Raw genomic sequence first — 15,053 nt, 5'->3', positions numbered from 1 at the left:
TCTAGCAAGTTGTTCCTCAGTTGCCACAGAAAACTGTTAAAGGGCTTTAGGAAGGCCTCCAAGTGAATTTTTGGGAAACCTAAAAACCTTATTTTAAGATTGCCAGAAATCATCTGTTCATTGCTTTTAAAGTGTGCTTTTCTGAAGGGATTTTAAGACAGCGACGGCACTGGGAGTTTGGTTCCTTCACATCTCAGTGATCCTATGTAGACTCCAGCCTGCTTTCTGCAATTTAGGGCTTCATTGTTGTTTTATGAAAGCCTAAAAAGAAGTCTCAACCCTTGTGAATTCTGCAGGGTCATGCTGCTAATGATTAGGATGCTCAAGTGTGTTTTTTGTTATGAATATCAGCTTTATTTAATCAGTTCCAATTAGAAGACTAACACGTTTTTGTTATGCTTATGCAAGACTAAGTTTTAATGAGAAGCACTTGTTCTTTGTGCCAGGAAAACTACATTTCATTAGTTTTGCTCCCTTGGTTGCAAGTCAGGACTGAGGTGATGGAAGTGACACTTGCTGCCTCTCCACTCCTCCCAACATGTTCTGCTCACCTCCTTCCAAAGAAGTGCTGTTACAGTTTAGATGCAGCTTGCAATTGTAGAGTATTTTGGATTAGACAGTGCTCAATCTTCTCTAACAAGTGGGTAAGCAACTAGAGGTTATGCAGGTGGACTTCCTCATGTGTAATACAGAACGAGGCAACATACTGAGGACTGCTTGGAGCGGCTGGGAGAGCTGCTGGTTTATGGTAGCAGGCTGTACTGAACTCCGCTGTGGATGCTGACAGCTGTCTCTGTTCTGTGCCTTGTGAAAGTTTTGTAACAGTCATATGTTATAATTAATGCCTAATTTCTATTTTTGGGTGCTCAGAGTAGGAGCTCAGTGATGAAATCAGAAAGAGAGTCTGAAGGGTCTGATGTAGCAGCAGACCACAAACACACAAAGCGATTAATAGCAAGATTGACATGTGTGCAACCGAGTTGTGAGGAAGATATAGAAATGGGTGTGATACATATTTCAGATAACGCGGCTGTAAGAATGTTGTAGGAATTAAATATTTTGCCTATTTCTTTGAGATAGGCAGTCAGGTGCTTGGAAGCAGCACGTCTTTTGATGCCCCTATGTCTGAACACCAGTCTGGCAGCTTCTTCAAAGACCTGCCATGCAGGAAGGGCTTCACCTGTGCACCTACAGCAGATGCAAAGATGTCATTCACAGAGGAGACTTCCAGGGTTTGTTCCAGCTCACAGAATAAAAATATATGTGACAAATGTATGCTTCCTGATATGAATATTTCAGAAGTTCTCTTGAAACATTCAGAAACAATTTCATTCCCTTTGCAGCACAGAATATTTTTAAAATGCTGTGGAGAAAGAAAAAATGAAGTAAACCAAAAAACTTTTTATGAATAAAAATGTACGATCAAGGGAGAAAAGTGATGACTGTATGTAGCTGAGGTGAAGTGAGACAAAAAGTTTCCCTCTCCCTCCCACCCCTACTAGCTTTGCAGCACTGAATCCACTGGGCAAAGCCATTTAGAAAATGTTTCAGCAGGGAGCATCCTCTCTCTTTGGAGCTACAGGATGGTAGGAATGCCTTTTGTAGGCCAGATATGGGCTGTCTGCAACAGATGGGCGAGTGGGGGTGGGGTGGGACAGACCCTTGAATTTAACTTCTTTGTATTTTGGGAGAATTCATGTACAAATGAAATGGCACCTTCTGCCTGGTGCTGTACCCAAAAGCAGTCTGTGAGCATATAGGAAGTACCAGGATAGCTCACCAGAGGATAAGATCTTGCACTAGTGAGATGCCGTACTGGTATTTGATAGTGTATGCCTGAATTCTGATTCACAGGCATGCTTGCAACTCTCTTCAACAGCAAATGGGCTTCTAATTCTTAGCAATGCAGTGAAGGCTAGCTGGAATTGACTCAATCTTCAATAAACTAAGATGCAATTAGTACTGAATATGAAAAGCAAACAAAAAAACTTAAAAGGTTGTTTTGCATGCCTACTGCTAAAACTAATGCTTTTGTTTCAGGAAAGTTCTTCCCACTTTCCATTTTAAGCAGAGATCAAACTTTTGCTTCCATGCAGTTTTGACTGAGAATAAGGACAGGAGAAGGGAAAAAAAGTTAGTATAATATCATAAAATCAAGGTACTTTGTAATACATATATACTTTAAGAACAGCTGAGCATGATTTTCTATGTAACTTACCTGATATATGCGCTTTTTCCACTTTGTGCTAAAGCATTTGGATTTTATAAATTTTAAGATTGCTGGGGTAATGGTTTGTGACAGGAGTGGAAAAACAGATCTGTGACTCTTCAGAAGCCTCTTGGGAAGTTTGAATTTGGAGGGAGGATGGTAAAAGGGGAGTAGGTACTGTGCCTTTAGTGTGTGTGTATGTGAGGAAATGGCCCTTAAACATTCTGCTCAGCTTTTTGACATCTGCAAGATTAATAAGCAACATTCGGTAGCAAGTTCAGATTTCTGATTCCCTACTTTATCTTGCTTTTATTACAGTACCTTTTGATTTGACAAGATTCACTGTAAGGGAAGGTCAATTAATTAATGTCTTGGCATTGAATATTGACAATATAAATTGTTGAAGCAAAAAATCTGTTGAGATTGCACGGTCATACTGTAATGTGGGGAAGGAATCCTTAGCATACATTTATTTTTAAAGCAGCTGAAAGACATACTTGCATACTATCAACATCTTCTCAAGTGCATTTATTCCAGTACACCCACATAAAAGTAGGGAGAAAGATCTTATTTAAAAACCATTACAAAGACATAACTATTGAATTCGGGTTGCCAGAGAGATCATTTAAGAAGGAAAACGATGGTCTCTCAACAATAAGATAATGCCATGGGGATGGATGATTATCATGAGATAATTTTATTCCCGAGTATTGTAAATCTCAGCTGCTTTCCCTTCCAACCCCAGCACCCTGGGGTATGAGAGCTTATCATAATTTATTCTCTGCTGTGCATTCAAGCCAAAACATTAGAGTATAAGCTATCACTTAAAAACGCATCTTGTTTCCTTGGACCTCACTGGTGGTATGTTGCAGGAATTCTGAGATGCACCTGAAAGGCTCTTTAAAAAAAAATAAATAAATAAATAAAAATAACAGTGAAGTTACAGTATCCAAGTCAGATTCTTGTGGGAATGAGGTAGCCTTCTTGATGCTGCAGATCACTCCTAGTTTTCCTTACTTAAGACCTTATTTAACATCAGCCCAAGGAGAAAGACTAGAAAGATTATTTATGTTAAAGGTAAGGGTGTTCTTGAGGGTTTAGGAGTAAGAAGATTAGGTGTCTCCATCACAAATAATAATTCAAAACACTTAAATCCTCTTGAATCCTCACAGAGGTCTCTGGCACCAAACATTTTTAAAAGCATGTCTAAGAGAGCTTTTCTTTCTTAGGAAGAAAAAGGATTTACCATGTTGAAATTTCTTTATGGTGATCTCAAAACTAACTGAGAACAGGGGCACAATTTTTCCTTCTATGTCCTAACCTTTTGGCTGCAGCTTTCAAGCTTTCCTCTTCTTCAGAGCACTTTGTTGTGGGAATATAGAAATGCGGTTTCCTCTTTCTCTCAAGACTGGAGCCCTGCCCGGTGGCTGCAGACAACCAGTGATTCTTTGTTCTTTAGCCTCAACTGAAGTATGGATGCGACAAGCTGAAGGAGTATTCTCATCCTGCTTCAGCTGGGTCAAGTTTATTTGTTTGTTTTGTTTTGAGAAAGGCAAAGTGAAAAGTTTTCCAGAATCCACACTGCTTAAATAAAACAATGGATCATCTAGTATCTGGTCATCTGCTAAACTCCATGGTGTTTTCTTTTTCCTTTAGCACACAAATGCTAAATCTGACAAAAATTTGGAAAACAATAGACCCAGAGTAAAAAGATGAGTCAGATATCTATTAATTCCAATCATGACTTCTATAGCAACACATAAACCCAATATTCTAGTTGAGATCCTTTTGAAAGAAAGCTGGCCTGAGTGATGTCTCTGCTGCTTTTCTTTCCACAAGTACGTGGAAGAGTATTGCCACTGGTTAATATGCTAAAGGGGAAAAGGTTAGTTACTTCATCCACATCTACCTTAGCAAGTAGGAAGTTAACCACTGTAAACTATAAAAAATTCACAAAAAAATAAATACAAAAAAAAATCTCCAAGTCATCTCCATGAACATCTACCTGTCAAGTTTGAGGACAAAAACAAGTATCCTTTATTAGATGATTCTTTTAGGGGGTGCTTAATATATGATATGAAGACAGAAAATAAGCTACCATGCTGCTTTTATTTTAATTATTGTTATTAATTTTGTAAAATAGACTTAACAGCCTACACAAGATTCTTAGTGCTATGGAAACATGTGCTACTTAGGATAAAATATTTTATCAGTAGAAGCAACAGTATCTGACACTTCCTTCAGAACATCATTAATTGTTCCTCTTTGACTCCTGCTGTCCATACAATTTTCTTATTTAGTGAATTAATCTCTCCACTCCTGAAATACCAACATTGACTAAAAGCTGAGATCACAGCACAAGCAGCTATTTTCTTTCCTGTGGAACAGTAATAAGGCTTTAGTATAACTTAACTAGAAAACAAATCAGAATGAATTTAAAAAAGAGTGAACAGATGGAAACTTTAGGTTCCTTGATCAACTGTTTTGCTAATTTATGAGGACAATGTTTTCTTCACAGCTCTGGGAGAGACGGGTCTTTACAGAGGCCAGCAAATCCATGTTCATCCACATTCAGTGCCTGAGTGACTGGGAGTAAATATTCTGTGTTCATGAACCAGAGCAGGATCCATCCCATTAGAAAATATCCTTTGTAAAGACTTGTGTGAAACTTCCAGTTCAAGGTTATAATATTACAGAGAAAAAATGAATTAGGGTTTTATTAGTTTCCATATTGACCCATGCAGCAAAGGAAATGTGTGCTTATATGTGTATATAGATGGATATGTGTATCCACTGGAAATAACACGCAGCAGAACTATGAAATACAGTGGCTTGTTTCACCAAAACTTACAGTTAAAGACCCAACGTGTTCCAAGATAGAGTTTTAAGAGGATTAGCATCCCAAAAAGATTACAGTAGGGCAGCTGAATCCATTGTCTGGTTTAAGATCTGCAAGTTGAACCTGAGTAACAGTATGTTAATACATTTTGCTATAAGGCCAGCTGAAGTAGTATGAAACTTTCAAGACTTGCCCATTATTCACGTAGTTATCTTTATTGCACAACAAGAGAGTGTTTGACAAATGGAAGTCCAAAAACTGGTGTACAACTGATGCTACAATATTGTTGCATTCTGTTACATACTGTGATGTTCACATTATGGAATAAATCCAGTTTACATATTCCAAGGAGCTAAGCCATTTGTCCTGCCATCAGAGGTACAAGTGTTAAATAATATACCAGCATTTGGAGAAGTTCCACTGCCACCTGGTTATGTAAAATGAGCTGTGCATGACAGAAACAGGTTCTTGCTGTTATAATAATTAAATTATTTGTTTTTACTGTTTTGGAAACTGGTAGCGTCTTCCCAATAATGAATGTAGAGCATAGCCCCGAAAGCATTTCTTCTGTCCCGTCTCTAACATTGTTGAAACTGGGGGAGGGGATGAAGGAAAAATTTAACTTTCTCCAACTGTTCATACACTCCTGCAATAGAACAAGTGCAAAGCTACAACCATATGTTAAGATGATGAGTTTGTGTCTGTTTGTATTGATTTCTAGAGCACATAAGGCAACCAATTTAAACACAGTTTCTCCCAGAAATTTGATCTGAATAGTGAACCTTTTATGATCGATCACAGAATTAAGAAGCAAGGGGAGAGACATGCAGGAGGTCCTTCAGATGTCATGAGTCCCATGAGTTCATTTACTTTTGGTTTCTTGGTTGTGAGGCCATGTAGAGTGCCACTAGACAGTAGATAGTCCCGCCTATTGTTAGAGCCATAGTGGTCCGATAAAGCAGCCTATCTGGAACTCCTCGTTTCAGGTGTACTGGCAGTCCATCTGCTTTCTGTGGGAAGAGTTTAAAAACAAACAAAAGAAAATGAACACCCAGACAGAGGCCACCACAAACAAGCTACCTCAGGTAAACTTAGAGACTCCCATGAGGGAAACCTCCTGACAAACGGGCTATCTACAATCAGATGTATTAAGTGATGTTCATTTAGCAAGACAAATGCAGATGCAAGTTAATTTTATTAGCCAAAGCCATTAAGTGCAGGCAGAAAGAATATATCTTGAAATATTCCTAAAGAGGACTTTGATGAGAAAAGTGTCACTAACAAAAGAATGTGAAAAAATGCATAGAAAAGGTTATTCACCAAGTCAGACTGACATATTCCAAATGCAAGTGGCATGAAAGAGAGAAAAGGGTACATTATAAAGCACATTCTCAATGTTTTTGTTTTTTAAAAAAAAGAACTTATTCATTTTATGAGAAATCCCAGTATATTTAGAAATTGCATAGCTAACAAACTGGCTTTGAAAACCTCACTGTGCTCTTCTTAACATTGTATTAAAACAGCTTTGGTAGTATTCAAGTTATTATACTCAAACAAGTAATGATCTGCTTTGCTCCTCCAGATCTGCTTTAAATCATAAGCTTGGATTATTCCCAGATGGAAAATGCTTCTAATAGTCAAGTAATACAATCAGCATCTTTTGAAGCCCACCAAAAGAAAGATAAACTTACTAGACTTTTCACTTTCTCTATTTATGTCCCATGCAAGGTCATGGGACAGATACAATTATACTGTATACCCTTAAGTGCACTTTGAAAAGTGTAGGTATTGCAGAATGACAAAAGTAGTTAGCCACATTAAAATAGGGCAAAATATTCTCTCCAGTTTTCTTTACGTTACTCTCAAAGTTGTCGTTACCTGAAAAATTTTCTGTAGGTCTGGCACCTTGTTTTTACCCAAGAAAGAATCAGTTGCTGGTAAATCTGAAGCAAGTTTAGTTGTTGTCCCAAAAATCAGAGCTGGGGATTCAGTGGAAACTATTGGTTTGAGTCCCTGCATAAATAAAGATTAAAATATCAAGGTATATAATACTTGCAAATGTACCAATTGTCACGTTAGGCAGGCATACTGCCAATCATTACAAGGATAGGTTACAAAGAATATTTATCTGATATGACAACCCGTGGTTTAAAAAAAAAAAAAAAGTGACAGCTAACAAAAGACACATTGTTGGCCCGTTCGTTTCTCTGCTACAACTTTGGACTTTGTGAGGAAAACAGAAGCCTCCTTTATTTTTTTTTGCAAGACATAAATTCATAGCTATTATATGCTTTTCTGTGTTGGTATTTGGTCCTAATTGTTGCTTGTTTTTGCACATAGTCAGACTACCTTGATCCTATCAGAGTAGAAGGGTTAGGAGTGGGAAATTCTAGGGTCCAATGGAGTGAGGAGACTTTACCGAACTCTTTCTCCCGAATGTTCTAAGCAGTGCCTTTAGAATTGGGCCTGAAATAACTGGGATGTGTGGGCTGGAGAGGGAGGAAAAAGGAAAAACAAAAAAAGGAAAACAACAACAACAAAAAATAATAATAAAAAAAATAGGTTATGACCACTTGCTGTTTCATATGAAGGTGATAAATAAGTGGTGCTCAAGGACACTTCAGATGCTTTGAAAGGGTAGATATTTTAAGCTGGTGTAAAAACACCCTGTAATTCACATGCTGTTGCAGCTTGCCACTCTTCATGTGTTCCCTCTGAGCAGCGTAAGTTAATTTCCTTTCAGTTCTGATGGTTGTACCCTGCATTTGATATAAAACTACAGGATCCAGTTCTATGGATAAGATTTTAAGTGTACAAAGTTACAGCAATCGTGAGATGGCCTCCTTGCCTGTTTTATTAGAGGTACACTGAACAGTTATGCTTCAGCACATGACAGTGATGATGTAAATTATGGCTCCTGAAACAGCTGTATGTTTGGTTTTTGTAATTGCTGCAAAAGCAAAAAGCATAATACAGGCAGGTTAATGCAGCAGTCTTTCATTTCAAACAGAAACAGCAATTGCTCTCTATTAGATCAGTTTGAGGCTGCACTCAAATTTTAGTTTCTGCTCATGGGACTAGTTGATACCTTTTGTATTTAAGAGAACTGTCCGAACACTGTTTGGAGCTGAAATCAGACTTTCACTCTTTTCCTCTTAGGCCTGCTGCAGACCAGGCATGTTTTCTCCATATGGCTGTAAATTCTCTGCCACAATAGGCATCTTTGAGGGAAAGAGTAGACTTCTCAACATCCCGAAACAGCCTTCTGCTTTTCTAGTGCTTGAATATTAGAATCACGTATTTCTGACAGTCTTGGTTATATTTTGAAAGAAAGCTGGCAAAACTGGATTCTCTTACACATTCAATAACTAGCACCTTAGTACTGAGCAGTCTTCCACATGAAGTGCTGAATTAAGACCAACCAGTTCTGGTCACATCAGCAAAAGAAGCATCTAAGAAACTTAAGATTAGCTAAAAAACTTAAAATCAGCTGCTTGCTAAGCTTATTGTGGCTGGAGAGAAATCCTCAGTACTACACAGAAGAATTTTGGTACAGATCATTTTTGAGCAAGTCATTAAGACACCATAAATGACACTTGTGTTTAGATAACCCTGCAGTTTGGGTGGTGTTACTAGCACCAGTGTTTCACTACACTCAAGGTATTACTCTACATGTTTGACCTGTTTTTCTTAAGCTAATGCTTCATCTTGATAATTTCTCTTCTGATTTTAAGATGTTAATCTCTTAATCAAGCTATTAAGAATTTGTTCTAATTATTAGACAAAGTGTAGAAGGTCAACTCATACAGAAAATTCACCATCAGCTGATTTCATAAGCACACAATGACTTTCTCTGAAGTCCTTAATGAAAGGTCAGGACACGTGGCTAATCGAAAACATACAGAATCTCAGACACCAGTATGATTAGGTTTAACACTCTGTCTCTTCCTCTGTTAAGTGTGTTTGCTTCCCTGTCAGAGGTCTGCAGGTCAACCTACCCATTGGTTGGCCAACACGTTCAAAGTTAAAACAAACTTACATCTTCTTAGCATGAACTCCAAAGGGAGATTTGCATTTTCCTAGTAGCACAAAACAGGTAAGAATTAGGAACACAATTTAATAGAGAGAGCACCACACTTAAGTTTGTAAATGCTAGGGAAACTGGTCAAGCTGAATCACAGAATGAGAAAGTGGAGAAGGCTGAGGTAAGTGTAAGTGAAAAAGGAAAACTGGAAAGGAAGTGAAGCTGAGAAATGTGACTTCAGAACATGAATTGAAGTAACTTTTATGAACCTAAGTGAACTAGACACTTCTCACCTAAATAGCAGATCATTTGCAGCAGCACATACCTCACTGTATGAAGTTAAATCTGTTTGTCATCACTAACACAAGGATGCTTTTAGATAAGATTACTTGAAGCTTTGCTTGCATTGGGATGACACATTTAAGTGTTTTTGTGTATATTCAAAGTATGATGGACAGTACAAAAGGTTAATCATTAGCTTCTCAACCAATTCCAAACAATTCACACCAGTTTAAGTCAGATGTGTGTGGGGTTTATTTCTGGTTTGCTTTGTGGTTTGGTTTTGTGTTTTCATAGCTACAAGCAAAGCAAGTTGTATCATCTGAAGATGTGGCAGTATGAGAATTTCTACCTGAGCTGTGGTGTGAACTAGGAAAAAGTTCATAGAGTCATACTCACCTGATAGCATCTGAATCTGGTCCCACTGTTAGTGCTTTAAACACAGGCCAGTTCTTTGAGTGAATAGTTTGTATTGAATTTGTAATGGCTATGGCTGTCATTAGCCTCCTAATCAGAGGAATATTTTTAATCTATTTAATTCCTCACCTGCACTAGCTGAGAAAGTTCCCATTTATTCAAACAGGCTAAACAAAATTATGTAAAGTAGCATGAACTATTAAATGCAAAATTAAGTCATTTAAGAATGCTAATACTCAGATGGAAAGAAGAATACAGGTTTTAAGCTAAGGAATTTTTTGTTAGTATGAGTAGTTAGTTATGTTAGCTGTCAGCAAAAGCATTTCTGAGATACATTTTGGCTGGTATTTTGCAAGCCCACAATAAGCTTAAACTTGCATCAAAACAATACTGCATTGGGAAGCATCAGAATGTGACAGTACAGAATAGAGTGAATTACTACGTTGCATATTTAACAGAGGAGAACTTGAATGGCAAATCCTTGTTTTTCCAGAACCATCAAAATATAAATACAGCAATGCTGTATTTAATCCAAAATAGGACAAAAATCCAAAATAGGAAAAGAAATTACTTTGATTTGGACTTAGCAACTACTTACCCACATGACTCCTTTCATATTTTAGTTTATATATAGATTAAATATATTTGTATAGAACAGGTAAGAAGTACTCCAAACTTTGTAACAGTGGTGTTTTCTACCATAGGTGCCTGTTAGGATGTTAACAGATGTACTTTTATACTCAAACATATTTACTCCACTGTCTTCCCTGTGTCCTGCTCTCTCCCCAGACCCCCTCCCAATAGCTATCCAGGAAACCTAAAGAGCACTGGGGAAAGAGAAGAATAAAACCATTCTTGGGATAGAAACTGCCATTTCAGAAAGTCACGGGTAACTCGATGTTTATTTAAGATCGTGGGTTAATTCAGGAGACTCTCCAGTGCTAGCCCAAACTCCTCCCTAGAGCGAGCTGTGCCATGAGGTCAGGCTAGGTTGCTCTGGCTTTTGGCTGGTTTGGCCTTGAAAGCCTTCCAGCACTGGAGACTGCATGGCCTCCAGGAGCACCTGTTTCACTGTCTGCCCTCAAGCAAGGAAATATCTTTCCTTACATCCAGTCTGAACCTTGCTTGTTGAAGCTTGTGCCCTCCCACCAGACACCGCTTTGCAGAGCCTGGCTCCATCCCAGTAACTCTCCTGCAGGTTCTGGCTGGCTGCTCCTAGGTCCCAGCTGCAAAATGCCTGTGCCCTCAGCTCCTCTTTTCCCATCTGAACAAGCTCTGTCTCCTCCAAATCTCCACAAAGAGCAAGTGCTCTGACCCTCCCAACCATACTGGGGACCTCTGCTGAACGTGCTCCAGCTGATGCCACACTTTTCCATGCTGAAGAGGCCCACAGCTGGATGCAGCAGCTGGAGGCGATCACTTCCCTTCAGGTACTGGCTATACACATGGTGATACAGCCCAGGATGACATTGGTCTCCTTTGGAGGCAAGATGCATGTCTAGCCTCATGTCCCGCTTGCTGTCTGCCTCTATCTCCAGGCCATTTGCAGAGCTGCTCCCACCAGCCTCTGCCAGGAGCTCTTCCTCCCCACACACACACCTCTGCCTTTATTCCCTCAAGGAATCCCATTCCTCCACTTTGTCTAGCTCCTTCTGAATGGCAGCTCTACTTCCAGAAGTTCAGACCACCCTATGCTTTGATGTCTGCTGCAAACATTACAAGAGTGGGCTCTATTGCCTGCTCCAGGTAACTGATAGGGTTCTGCAGCACTGTGCTTGGTACCAACACCCACACAGAGTGTGACCTGCTGAACATTGATCATCCTTCTCACTGTCTATCCATCTAAACTACGAAGCCTTAAGTTCAGAAAACATCCAAATAAAACGTCTGGGTCCCTTGAAACAGCTCAGCGTTTTACACAAGCTTAGCACAGCATTGCTGCCTGCAGACTGCGCTGTCCAAGTAAAATCCGCACAGTGAAGGCTCCCAAGGAGAGCAGAACTGTGCAGCGTGGTGCTTATGGAATGAGGGTAGGGAAGGGTTAAATAAAAAAAAAAATTGGTGTGTCACAACAATACACACCCTACCAAAATGTGTCTGCTTTTAATAAGCAATTATCCCTTGACTTCTCCCGTGTGTGCACATAAATGTACTCTTTTAAAATAAAGCAGCTGAGTTCACATCAGAAAAGAGAAAAATCCATCCTCCACGCCTTAACCTCTCGCAGCAATCACCTTTTTATTCCCAAACCCAGTGCCTTCTTCCTTACCGAGCCGTACGACTTGAGGCTCCCTCAGTTCCCGCAGGCCTTTCCCCAGCGCCCCCGCCACCCCGCTGAAGCCCCTGGCGTTACCCGGGGCCCTGACAACGGCCAGCCGGCCCGAGCCTAATTAACCTGTGCGCGCGTAGCCTAATTAACCTGCGCAGAACGAGCCCCGCAGCGAGCAAGGCGGCCCTAGATTGCCCCACATACCCCCTATATCGCCCCATGTATCCCCGAGCCCCCCCCAACGGCCGGGCAGCCCCAAGGTCACGGGCCGGGCCGGGCGGGCAGCGGCGGCCCCGATCCGCCCGGATCCGCCCGGGTGCCGCCGTGGCGGTGCCGCTGCCGTTACCTGCGGGCTGTAGGCGGCGGAGGCGGCCGCCCCGACCAGGCGCTGCGTGACGCCGCTGAAGCGGTAATACATGGCGGCACCGAGGCGCCGCGGCCACGGCCGGCTCCCTGCGCGCCGCCGCAGGGCCTCGCCGCCTCGCCGGGCGCTGCTGCTGACGCCGCCTGAGAGCGGCCGGGCCCCCGGAGCTGCCGGAGGGGTGAGGGAGGGACGCGGGCACCGCGCAAGGGGGAGCGGGGAGCGGGCGGAGGGAGGGAGGCGGCGCGGAGGCAGCCGTGGGGCTGCGCTGTGGAGAGAGGGGGGTGGCAAGGGGCCGGCGAGCGGTGGGCGCCCCGGGGGCCTCGCAGTGCTCGCAGCCAATGGGCGGGAGCGGGAGGGGAGGTGCCGCTAATGGGCGGGAGACGGGCTCGGGTTTGAAGCGGGAGATCGGGGTTCGAGGCTGCCCTCGGCCGCAGCCCTGGTGGAGGTGCTGAGCTCCCCGCGAGCTGTACGCTAGGGTACTGGGGCACTACCCAAAACGAATAGAGAAGTTGATTCAGCGGTGAAGGGCAGTTATTATTGACCATGCACTATATGGTCTGTTGGGAGTCTCGTGCACAGTTTTGCAGATATGTTTGCTGTGAAAACGTCTGTGCTCATGCACAGAGTGAAACCCAATTAAAATACACCTTTATGAGCTAGGGAAAGCTCAGCTTCCAGGAGGTGGTTCAGAGAGTAAAGCAGTCATATATAAAGACAGTATTTCTCTACCCAGCCCTGTAACACCTACTTGGCTCCTGAGCCATGAGCATGAATGACAGCGGAAGGACGCAGCGCTTAGCCCCCTGCATCCACCCCTGCTGCCCAGCATCAGCGGTGGCCCAGCCAGGAGGAAAGCCAAGCCCCTGGGCATGCTGTGGGCACAGGGCTATGACCATAAGGCCAGGCCCTTGCTGCCCATGTCCCACTGGTGCCTGCTGCCCTGCAGGCTGGGAGGGTTTCCTCGGTGGGGAGGCTCCAGCCACCATCCCCGCCGTCCTCTCCAGAGAGCCGGCTGGGTGCTCCAGACACGATTCTGAGTCGGAATGTCTTCCTAGAACATATTTGCTCAGTAAGTAGGAAATTTATGAAAATATTTTGTAATGTTACAGAAGAATTGTGAAATCCCTGTAGCTTTTGAGGCTAGGAGGTATTAACGAACTGGTACGCGGGCTGCATAATGTACGGTGGGAAAGACTTTGCAGATCAAGATTCTGCTTAATTCTGAGAAAACTAAATCAGAAGGTGTGTTTGACTGCAAATCTTATAATGGAGCAAAAGACGCTGATGATAGGGTATGCATATTCTTTTTAAAGTGGAATTTTGGCTATGTTTGTATGGTAACAGTCCCAATGCATTGAAATCCATGGGAGCTGGCTCATACTGTAACTACTCTGGAGCTTTCTGTGGGCATACACATACTGCAGATGCTTTGTCGGCCTCCCTGTCCTGCTATTTCAACGTTCACATGAAGAAATTGGCGTGCCTGTCAAGCTCTTTTATCGACGTCATTTTATATCTTGCTCTTTTATGTTTTGCTCTGATATTAATGCATCCTACAGTGCTGGAGGAGGCTGTGGCAGCTCACACGTGGAGATGATGCCATTGTATAACCAGCACTTGCTCTGTAGATGCTCTTGACTCAAGTTCTTGAAATGCCATTCAGTATTGACTGAAAGCCACGGAAAGGAGCTCTGAGGAAGCTATGGAAAATGTATAAATTTATCTTTTTACAGTTAATCAAGTTAGATTATAATACTTATAAGTAAGCTGTGAAACTTTGCTGCTGTAGGCTGTTGAAACAAAACCTAGGTGCTGTCTCTCTATTTTTGCTCAGAAAATAGAAGATTATTTGCCTTGCAAAAGAGATGCATGAGAGGATGACATGATTAAAATTAGTTACAAATGAGGCTTCTGTTGTTCTCTTAACACAAGAGCACAGAGGCATTCCATGAAAAGGAAAGTAAAAAGCTTGGAATAACATAAATTTTGTCTTTCCTTTTAAAAAAGGACATTTGTTTATGCTTTAGACTCTTGGTCCAACTTTTCTTTAGTCTCTAGACTTTTGCCAAAGACTGCTTTGCTTGTCAGACTTGCTGACATAATGGGTAATTAGACTGTAAAACTTAACTGCAATGGGAAATAATGGAGGTAAAATGAGGCCACTCACCCCAGCAGGGTTAAAGAAGGATTGGGCATCTCTGTGGACCATAAAACCATGAACAGCTCATGTAAACAAAGTGTCCCAGAAGGAGAAGACTTCCTGCATCGGGCCTTAAGATGAGCTCTGACTTTTAGACACTGATACAAATAATTTATTGAGACTGCCAACTCTACAGCTGGTTTGTTAGGGCTTTTATGCCTTCATTTGCTGTGTGGTATTGGCAGCAGCTGAAGGCAATACTGCCCAAGCTACACTGTAGTCTCAAGTATTCTTTTTTTTTTTTTTTCCCCAAGATTTTTTTAAGGTAACTGATTTCATACATGTAAATTTAAGATTATGCTTCAAGGTGAGTAGGCTTCTGGGTGTGAATGAAAGAAGCAGAGTACCTTGAAGTTATTCTGCATTTGTTGTTGTTGTTGTTGAAATTTTTGTGTTTTTATTTTCTCTTTGAGGGTAAAACAAATAAAGAAACAAGACCTTACTCAGTTGCT

General features: G+C 41.6%; 1 protein-coding gene across 2 annotated transcripts; it reads right to left on the bottom strand.

The window, feature by feature from the left end:
• Nucleotides 1-5,244: 5,244 nt before the first annotated feature.
• On the bottom strand, nucleotides 5,245-12,708 carry COX7A2L (cytochrome c oxidase subunit 7A2 like). Of its 2 annotated transcripts, XM_082755754.1 has the most exons (3): nucleotides 12,384-12,708; nucleotides 6,927-7,061; nucleotides 5,245-6,058 (listed from the first exon to the last, which is right to left on the bottom strand). In XM_082755754.1, the coding sequence occupies exons 1-3, from the start codon at nucleotides 12,453-12,455 to the stop codon at nucleotides 5,915-5,917; spliced, it is 351 nt and encodes a 116-aa protein (XP_082611880.1). In that variant the 5' UTR covers nucleotides 12,456-12,708; the 3' UTR covers nucleotides 5,245-5,914. The 2 variants fall into 2 exon arrangements, with proteins under 2 accessions (XP_082611880.1, XP_082611881.1); XM_082755755.1 differs by lacking the exon at nucleotides 6,927-7,061 and having other exon boundaries at nucleotides 12,384-12,694.
• Between the last annotated feature and the right edge of the window lie 2,345 nt (nucleotides 12,709-15,053).

Source organism: Aythya marila, assembly GCF_965140915.1.
Source record: "Aythya marila genome assembly, chromosome: 3".
NCBI lineage: Eukaryota > Metazoa > Chordata > Aves > Anseriformes > Anatidae > Aythya > Aythya marila.
Note: the sequence above shows the minus strand (reverse complement) of the source record. Positions and strands in the feature narration are given on the sequence as shown.